This window comes from Coregonus clupeaformis, chromosome 4 (assembly GCF_020615455.1).
Source record: "Coregonus clupeaformis isolate EN_2021a chromosome 4, ASM2061545v1, whole genome shotgun sequence".
NCBI lineage: Eukaryota > Metazoa > Chordata > Actinopteri > Salmoniformes > Salmonidae > Coregonus > Coregonus clupeaformis.
Genome location: NC_059195.1, coordinates 21,504,062 through 21,513,879, shown reverse-complemented (window position 1 = coordinate 21,513,879; position 9,818 = coordinate 21,504,062). Strand labels below are relative to the sequence as shown.

Genomic DNA, 9,818 nt, shown 5'->3' with positions numbered 1-9,818 from the left:
AACTAAGCCACCTAGTGGATGGGAGCCAAAACAAAACGTTGCCACTGCCAGCATTGTATCTCAATTTGACCTGTTCACAATAACTACCACGTCGCTAGCATATATCTTTGCAACCACTAGTCAGTTACAAAAACAACACCTTGTTAGATAGCTAGCTTATCTGCCAAGTTACAATGTAAGAACATGTTCAACTGATGGTCACACCACAGATAGAACAATGAGCTAGCTAGTTATAAAATGGACTAGACATGAAACATATTTGGTTACACAATACAAAAACCAAAGAAGAAGAAGAAGAAGAAGAAGAAGAAGGAAGGTTTGGGTTGCTAGGCTACTGAGGACAAGCTACCTCATCATCAACACTTGAGACTTGTGAGTCTTGCCCGATACAGCTGTAAGTAACGTGGTATTAGCTACTTAATCAAATTGAGAAAAAATGTATAGCTAGCTAGCCAGATTCAGTCTATTTTCGTAATTGTGACTTCTATATTATATCTACCATAGCCTGAAGCTAGTGCTAACATGTTTGGGTTAATTCTAATCTTGGCTAGCTAGCTAGCTAGCAACTGCACGTTTGGCAACGTTAGTGTCAAGTGTGCAAATTCAATTTGATTGGTTTCAGCCAAATATTGAAACTGAAATCAGCTCGAGAAATATGTAGATTGTATTTTTTCGCCAATAAGATGGTTAGCGTGTAAGAATGAAGAGAGCAGTTCTGCCTGGTCTCCCTCTACAATTTCCTGTACCGAGACTGGCTATCTGACAAGTGACAGGCAGAACCACCTGCTGCACCCCAGGACAGGAGAACGGAGAGAAATAGAAAATCCGCCATACCCTACTTCTGCCACCTAATTCACATTTGAGGATCCCCCTCCCCATATAACCTACTATGTAAATGCCATTCTTTTTAAATAGTGTTTTATTGTTGATTTATTTTGTCCATATGTATTTCAGTGTCTATGACTGTCATGTGGGTATATAGAGAAACTTGAACTTGGCTAATTGAGCCCACTATTTGCTCCTGTAGGTCGCCTGTGGACATCCTCTCTGCAGCACAATGTCTTGTGCAGCATACTTAGATGGCAACGCAACGCCAAAGTCCATGAGCAGAGCCAAACAATGGACTGACGAGGTGGAGAACTTATACAGATTCCAACAGGCAGGCTACAGAGATGAACTGGAATACAAACAAGTAAAGCAAGTTGACTTGGTAAACAACTTAAATGAATCCTTAATCACTGGCTAAAAGCATTGCCACTGACAGTTGGTTCATTACAAGATGAATGTGTCACTATGGAATTGCTTCTTTGTCTTAGATTGACAGGTGGCCTGAGACTGGGTTTGTGAAGAAGCTTCAGCGTCGAGACAACACATTCTATTACTACAACAGAAAAAGAGAATGTGCAGACAGAGAAGTCCATAAAGTGAAGGTCTATGCATACTAAAGTCAGAAGTGTACAGCAATCTCTTTTCCATTTTGAATAACTTTTCCCATATTTTTGAAGAAGACGTCAGTAGGAAGGAAGGCAGCACCATCATCCCATCCCTGTGGTCCTCTGTAGCTCAGCTGGTAGAGCACGGCGCTTGTAACGCCAAGGTAGTGGGTTCGATCCCCGGGACCACCCCATACACACAAAAAAATTTATGCACGCATGACTGTAAGTCGCTTTGGATAAAAGCGTCTGCTAAATGGCATATTATTATTATTATTATATTATTATTATTATTATATTATCCCAGCTGTGGAATGTAGAGCAGTTCACTGAATAAAGGGTGTGAGGCTGAAGCTGTCTGATGTGTGTGAACCTGTGAGGGGAGGTATGTGTGTGTGTGTGTTATAAGGGTCCTCTGATGAATGTTTCATTGTGGATCCAGATGAAGTATTGAAGCGTGTGAGAGGGGATTTGGGACGGAGGCTATCACACCCTCATCATGTGATGTTAGTATGAGGACTGGGATTACCGTAAAAAAAATACTTAAACTCTGACCCCCTGACGTGGTTAATCACATACCAGTACACTAACTATGATTCACATATACCAGTACTCCAACTGAAACACAGAGCTGCTAAGGACATATTCTGCTGCATGACATTCATGGTTATTCTATAAACATACATTTCTATATGAATGTTCTGTAAAGTTGCATCTTCCTGGATACTCCTGTGGGTGATATGGGGCCCAGTTAGAGTGGATTGAGAGCTGAACTGGTATGGCAGTTAGCAGGTAGGTAAAACACTTTACAACTATTTGGGCTAAGTATTGGTTCTGATTAATATACTTACAAGTTTACAATGATCATTCATATGATATGAAGATAACGACTGGATTTCCACAAACATTTCTGCAGAATGGTGTCCATAAAGAAGGTTTGCATTAATCTACACTCATCAACTCAATTAAAACAGACCCATCAATGCATGTAGTACACTGTATTGAATAAAGGCAAATCTTTCTTTGCCGAAATGTTTATCGGCGTAATAACACATTTTGCCTTTAAGAGTACTGTCGCGTTCCCTTTAAACTGGCAGGCTGTCATTTCTGGTTGACCCGATCAGAATAAATTTCCTCCTGGAAGTTTTGTGGACACTGGATAAGTGACAAGTAGTTGACACACATTCATCTGAAACACAACCTCTTATTATGCTCTGACACGTAAGTACATTGAAACAAAATAAAAGTTTGGTTCAACCTTTTCGGCAGATGATTGGAACCGTCCTAGCTGTATTATTGTTAGCGGACATGCTATCAATAACAAACTAATGTTAGACAACCAGCAGGCTTACTAGCTAGCTAGCCGTCTACTATTAAGCTCGTAAATATGTTTTGTGAGCTTTGATTAGTTTTTTAAAATTAATTTTAAATGAAGAACTGCGAGGTCAGCGCCCAAGATAGGCGTGGGTAGCTAGCTAGTTTAGCTAACGACTACCAGCTGTTAGCCGACTATTTACAACGAGTGATATAGTTAGCTAGCCAGTTTGGGTTCCCGTATGTCCTAACGTCGTGGAGTAGCCAATATGATTGGCAGTTCAATTGAATTATTTAATGTCCTTCTTCGATTAGGTCTTAAGGCTGTTGGCATCCAATGCATGTTGTATTACTGCCACCTACTAGACTGGAGTATAATGGTTCTAATCCCCGAGCCGACTAGGTGAAAAATCTGTCGATGTGCCCTTGAGCAAGGCAATTAACCCAAATTGCTCCTGTAAGTCGCTCTGGATAAGAGCGTCTGCTAAATGACTAAAACAACAAACAAACCTCCCTTATACTTTGCTTGGAAAAACGGAAATAAATAAACAAATAACCTGCTATCAAATCCAGTTTTATTTGTCACTTGCGCCGAATACAACCTTACTGTGAAATGCTTACTTACAAGCCCTTAACCAAGAATGCAGTTCAAGAAATAGAGTTAAGAAAATATTTACGAAATAAAATAAAAAGTAACACAATAAAATAACATTAACGAGGCTATATACAGTGGGTACTGGTACCGAGTCAATGTGCGGGGTTACAGGTTAGTCGAGGTAATTTGTACATGTAGGTAGGTAAAGTGACTATGCTTAGATAATAAACAGCGAGTAGCAGCAGTGTAAAAACAAAGGGGGGGGGGTCAATGTAAATAGTCCGGGTGGCCATTTGATTAATTGTTCAGCAGTCTTATGGCTTGGGGTTGCAAGCTGTTAAAGAGCCATTTGGACCTAGACTTGGCGCTCCGGTACCGCTTGCAGTGCGGTAGCAGAGAGAAAAGTATATGACTTGGGTCACTGGAGTCTTTGACAATTTTTTGGGCCTTCCTCTGACACCGCCTGGTATAGAGGTCCTGGATGGCAGGAAGCTTGGCCCCAGTGATGTACTGGGCCGTACGCACTACCCTCTGTAGCGCCTTACGGTCGGATGCCGAGCAGTTGCCATACCAGGTGGTGATGCAACCGTTCAGGATGCTCGCAATGGTGCAGCTGTGTAACTTTTTGAGGATCTGGGGACCCATGCCAAATCTTTTCAGTCTCTAACTCATTAAAAACCCACCACCCTACTCCATTATTTTAACCTATCTAGTCCTACCTCAGGCCAACAGTTTGAAAGGACTGGACACCACCACTCAACACACCCTGTAACTCTTCTGACGTCAAATCTCCTACACCCAAATACTTCTCTGCAGCTGCCACCACAACCTCTATTTTCTGCAACTTATGTTCCATCCCTGCAGTACAGTTGATAACCATTGCTATAAATGCCCAAAATCCAATCTTACTGAAACGTATATCACTTCTTGGTTCATCTCTATGTACTGGTACAGATCTACTCCTCCCACCACTCCTCCCCCTTGACCCATCTTCCTCTACTTCCTTCACTGCCTCATCATATGACAACTTCTGCACTACTCTTACCCTGGAAACCTCAACCTGCCTCTCTCGCATGGGACATGTCTGATCCCCAGCCCCATGGCCACCCCTACAATTAGCACATCCCACTACTATCCCCAATGATGCACATTCCTTTGTCTCATGCCCTTCTGCACACTTCTCACATCTAGGACCCTCCCTTCTACACACTGCTGCAACATGCCCATCAGCTTGACACCTGTAACAATGTAATGTATTTGGCACAAAGCTCGTACAGGATAACTGAAATATCCTAACATCACTTTGTCGGGCAAAGACTCAACATCAAAACTGAAAATAACAGAATCTTCTCTTTCACCACTCTCGCCACCCTGTCTGCATCGCACCAAACGACGAGCATCACAAACACCGGGAATCTTCCCCTTCAGTTGATCAGCTTTCATATTTACCGCTACCCCAGTAATCACTCCTTTCAATGGCGCCCTTTTCTTGAGAGCAAAACAATTCACATCTCTTGTCCCCATTGGTTTAACACGGAGCGCCTTCTCCCTCTAACCAGCAGAAACACATCAGAAACCACTTCTGGTTACCCTCACCGATTCCACAGCACCCAACTCCGTTTTCACCCACCCTGAAACCACAAATGAGTCAGCCAAAAGAAAAGGGTCCACTTTCCCAAAAATGTCACTCCTACCGTCACGGACGCATCTTTATCCTGACCATCGGTGCAAGCCTCGCGCTCAGAGAACTTCACCACACCTGCCACCTTCGATAATTCACCCTCATTCTCTTCCATTTCTCCTCCTGTCTTCAGCTCACTCTGCTAACACTTTCTACCATTCTTCATCGACAAACCATCTCCCTTTTTCCCGCCATTTTTAACTGATTCAAGCTCCCCCTCTTCCTCCCTCTCTCCGACCTTCTCTGCCTCTTTTTCCCTCCATTCCTCCTCCGTATTCCAAGTATACGTCTCCTCCATATCTCGTTCTTGCCCTCTTAAGGGACGCCATTTTTACCGACAGGTGTCTACCAGTATTTAACGTTAGCTAGATATGGGTTGTAGCTAGCCCAAGATGTACTCTTAAGGAGCCTAACGTTAGCTAGATATGGGTTGTAGCTAGCCCAAGATGTACTCTTAAGGAGCCTAACGTTAGCTAGATATGGGTTGTAGCTAGCCCAAGATGTACTCTTAAGGAGCCTAACGCTAGCTAGATATGGGTTGTAGCTAGCCCAAGATGTACTCTTAAGGAGCCTAACGCTAGCTAGATATGGGTTGTAGCTAGCCCAAGATGTACTCTTAAGGAGCCTAACGTTAGCTAGATATGGGTTGTAGCTAGCCCAAGATGTACTCTTAAGGAGCCTAACGTTAGCTAGATATGGGTTGTAGCTAGCCCAAGATGTACTCCTAAGGAGCCAAACGGTACCTTTATTCCTTAAAGGTCCTGAACAGTCATTCTGAATCCCATCTAAAATAGCCTTTTGACTGACTAAAATATCACCCATAATATTTGTTTTGGATAGAAATTATAAAACATTTGAGAAAAAGTACTTTTTCTCTCATGGCCAACTACCAGGAAGTTTGAAAAGACAGGCTGAGTGGGCGGGGAGCTTATATTCATTATATTCCTCTTTGAAATGTCAAGCAACTTGGATGCAGTGTTGCAGTAAAATCATCTCAAGCAAATTTGGTGATCCACAAAGCAACTCAAACAACATCGAAATTGCATCAATGATGTCAAAAATGTCTCTTGTGATGTGGTTCACAGCAGCACTGACGGATGTGTACATGACAACTGCGTCAGAGTTTTGAACGATCCCCTAGCCAGTAACTAGCTAAAACCAGACAGATGAAGACCTAGCTAGCCAGTAACTAGCTAACACCAGACAGATGAAGACCTAGCTAGCCATTAACTAGCTAACACCAGACAGATGAAGACCTAGCTAGCCAGTAACTAGCTAACACCAGACAGATGAAGACCTAGCTAGCCAGTAACTAGCTAACACCAGACAGATGAAGACCTAGCTAGCCATTAACTAGCTAACACCAGACAGATGAAGACCTAGCTAGCCAGTAACTAGCTAACACCAGACTCTGATGAAGACCTAGCTAGCCAGTAACTAGCTAACACCAGACAGATGAAGACCTAGCTAGCCAGTAACTAGCTAACACCAGACAGATAAGACCTAGCTAGCCACTAACTAGCTAACACCAGACAGATGAAGACCTAGCTAGCCAGTAACTAGCTAACACCAGACAGATGAAGACCTAGCTAGCCAGTAACTAGCTAACACCAGACAGATGAAAACCTAGCTAGCCAGTAACTAGCTAACACCAGACAGATGGAGACCTAGCTAGCCATTAACTAGCTAACACCAGACAGATGAAGACCTAGCTAGCCAGTAACTAGCTAACACCAGACAGATGAAGACCTAGCTAGCTAGTAACTAGCTAACACCAGACAGATGAAGACCTAGCTAGCCAGTAACTAGCTAACACCAGACAGATGAAGACCTAGCTAGCCAGTAACTAGCTAACACCAGACAGATGAAGACCTAGCTAGCTAGTAACTAGCTAACACCAGACAGATGAAGACCTAGCTAGCCAGTAACTAGCTAAAACCAGACAGATGAGGACCTAGCTAGCCAGTAACTAGCTAACACCAGACAGATGGAGACCTAGCTAGCCAGTAACTAGCTAAAACCAGACAGATGAAGACCTATCTAGCCAGTAACTAGTTAAAACCAGACAGATGAAGACCTTGCTACCCACTAACTAGCTAACACGAGACAGATGAAGACTTAGCTAGCTAGTAACTAGCTAACACCAGACAGATGAAGACCTAGCTAGCCAGTAACTAGCTAACACCAGACAGATGAAGACCTAGCTAGCCAGTAACTAGCTAAAACCAGACAGCTGACGACCTTGCTACCCACTAACTAGCTAACACGAGACAGATGAAGACTTACCTATCTAGCCAGTAACTAGTTAAAACCAGACAGATGAAGACCTAGCTAGCCAGTAACTAGTTAAAACCAGACAGATGAAGACCTAGCTAGCCAGTAACTAGCTAAAACCAGACAGATGACGACCTTGCTACCCACTAACTAGCTAACACGAGACAGATGAAGACTTAGCTAGCTAGCCAGTAACTAGTTAAAACCAGACAGATGAAGACCTAGCTAGCCAGTAACTAGTTAAAACCAGACAGATGAAGACCTAGCTAGCCAGTAACTAGCTAAAACCAGACAGATGACGACCTTGCTACCCACTAACTAGCTAACACAAGACAGATGAAGACTTAGCTAGCTAGCCAGTAACTAGTTAACACCAGACAGATGAAGACCTAGCTAGCCAGTAACTAGTTAAAACCAGACAGATGAAGACCTAGCTAGCCAGTAACTAGCTAAAACCAGACAGATGACGACCTTGCTACCCACTAACTAGCTAACACGAGACAGATGAAGACTTAGCTAGCTAGCCAGTAACTAGCTAACACCAGACAGATAAGACCTAGCTAGCCACTAACTAGCTAACACCAGACAGATGAAGACCTAGCTAGCCAGTAACTAGCTAACACCAGACAGATAAGACCTAGCTAGCCACTAACTAGCTAACACCAGACAGATGAAGACCTAGCTAGCCAGTAACTAGCTAACACCAGACAGATGAAGACCTAGCTAGCCAGTAACTAGCTAACACCAGACTCTGATGAAGACCTAGCTAGCCACTAACTAGCTAACACCAGACAGATGAAGACCTAGCTAGCCAGTAACTAGCTAACACCAGACAGATGAAGACCTAGCTAGCCAGTAACTAGCTAACACCAGACAGATGAAGACCTAGCTAGCCATTAACTAGCTAACACCAGACAGATGAAGACCTAGCTAGCCAGTAACTAGCTAAAACCAGACAGATGAAGACCTAGCTAGCCAGTAACTAGCTAACACCAGACAGATGAAGACCTAGCTAGCCGCTAACTAGCTAACACCAGACAGATGAAGACCTAGCTAGCCAGTAACTAGCTAACACCAGACAGATGAAGACCTAGCTAGCCAGTAACTAGCTAACACCAGACAGATGAAGACCTAGCTAGCCATTAACTAGCTAACACCAGACAGATGAAGACCTAGCTAGCCAGTAACTAGCTAAAACCAGACAGATGAAGACCTAGCTAGCCAGTAACTAGCTAACACCAGACAGATGAAGACCTAGCTAGCCATTAACTAGCTAACACCAGACAGATGAAGACCTAGCTAGCCAGTAACTAGCTAACACCAGACAGATGAAGACCTAGCTAGCCAGTAACTAGCTAACACCAGACAGATGAAGACCTAGCTAGCCATTAACTAGCTAACACCAGACAGATGAAGACCTAGCTAGCCAGTAACTAGCTAACACCAGACTCTGATGAAGACCTAGCTAGCCAGTAACTAGCTAACACCAGACAGATGAAGACCTAGCTAGCCAGTAACTAGCTAACACCAGACAGATAAGACCTAGCTAGCCACTAACTAGCTAACACCAGACAGATGAAGACCTAGCTAGCCAGTAACTAGCTAACACCAGACAGATGAAGACCTAGCTAGCCAGTAACTAGCTAACACCAGACTCTGATGAAGACCTAGCTAGCCACTAACTAGCTAACACCAGACAGATGAAGACCTAGCTAGCCAGTAACTAGCTAACACCAGACAGATGAAGACCTAGCTAGCCAGTAACTAGCTAACACCAGACAGATGAAGACCTAGCTAGCCATTAACTAGCTAACACCAGACAGATGAAGACCTAGCTAGCCAGTAACTAGCTAAAACCAGACAGATGAAGACCTAGCTAGCCAGTAACTAGCTAACACCAGACAGATGAAGACCTAGCTAGCCAGTAACTAGCTAACACCAGACAGATGAAGACCTAGCTAGCCAGTAACTAGCTAACACCAGACAGATGAAGACCTAGCTAGCCATTAACTAGCTAACACCAGACAGATGAAGACCTAGCTAGCCAGTAACTAGCTAACACCAGACTCTGATGAAGACCTAGCTAGCCAGTAACTAGCTAACACCAGACAGATGAAGACCTAGCTAGCCAGTAACTAGCTAACACCAGACAGATAAGACCTAGCTAGCCACTAACTAGCTAACACCAGACAGATGAAGACCTAGCTAGCCAGTAACTAGCTAACACCAGACAGATGAAGACCTAGCTAGCCAGTAACTAGCTAACACCAGACTCTGATGAAGACCTAGCTAGCCAGTAACTAGCTAACACCAGACAGATGAAGACCTAGCTAGCCAGTAACTAGCTAACACCAGACAGATGAAGACCTAGCTAGCCATTAACTAGCTAACACCAGACAGATGAAGACCTAGCTAGCCAGTAACTAGCTAAAACCAGACAGATGAAGACCTAGCTAGCCAGTAACTAGCTAACACCAGACAGATGAAGACCTAGCTAGCCATTAACTAGCTAACACCAGAC

General features: G+C 43.6%; 2 protein-coding genes across 5 annotated transcripts in view; both read left to right on the top strand.

The window, feature by feature from the left end:
* Nucleotides 1–114: 114 nt before the first annotated feature.
* On the top strand, nt 115–1,621 carry meig1 (meiosis/spermiogenesis associated 1). The gene is made up of 4 exons (XM_041867155.2): nt 115–394; nt 684–891; nt 1,028–1,210; nt 1,317–1,621. Exons 3-4 carry the CDS (start codon nt 1,058–1,060, stop codon nt 1,443–1,445), a joined length of 282 nt encoding a protein of 93 aa, XP_041723089.1. The 5' UTR covers nt 115–394; nt 684–891; nt 1,028–1,057; the 3' UTR covers nt 1,446–1,621.
* Nucleotides 1,622–1,827: 206 nt separating this feature from the next.
* Nucleotides 1,828–9,818, top strand: part of tmem243b (transmembrane protein 243, mitochondrial b) — a 33,003-nt gene continuing 25,012 nt past the window's right edge. For 2 of the 4 annotated variants that reach the window (XM_041867115.2, XM_041867106.2), the window contains exon 1: nt 1,828–2,225. The gene's annotated coding sequence lies outside the window, so the exon portion shown is untranslated. Of the gene's footprint in view, nt 2,226–2,523; nt 2,655–9,818 lie in introns of those variants that run through there. The other 2 variants (XM_041867097.2, XM_041867089.2) reach the window with 1 other exon arrangement.

What these genes read in the sequence shown, in the direction of transcription:
- meig1 (XM_041867155.2), top strand. Translation starts at nt 1,058, where the DNA reads ATGTCTTGTGCAGCATACTTAGATGGCAACGCAACGCCAAAGTCCATG. An exon ending in AAGTAAAGCAAGTTGACTTG is followed by an intron (nt 1,211 to 1,316) that starts GTAAACAACTTA and finishes TCTTTGTCTTAG; the next exon opens with ATTGACAGGTGGCCTGAGAC.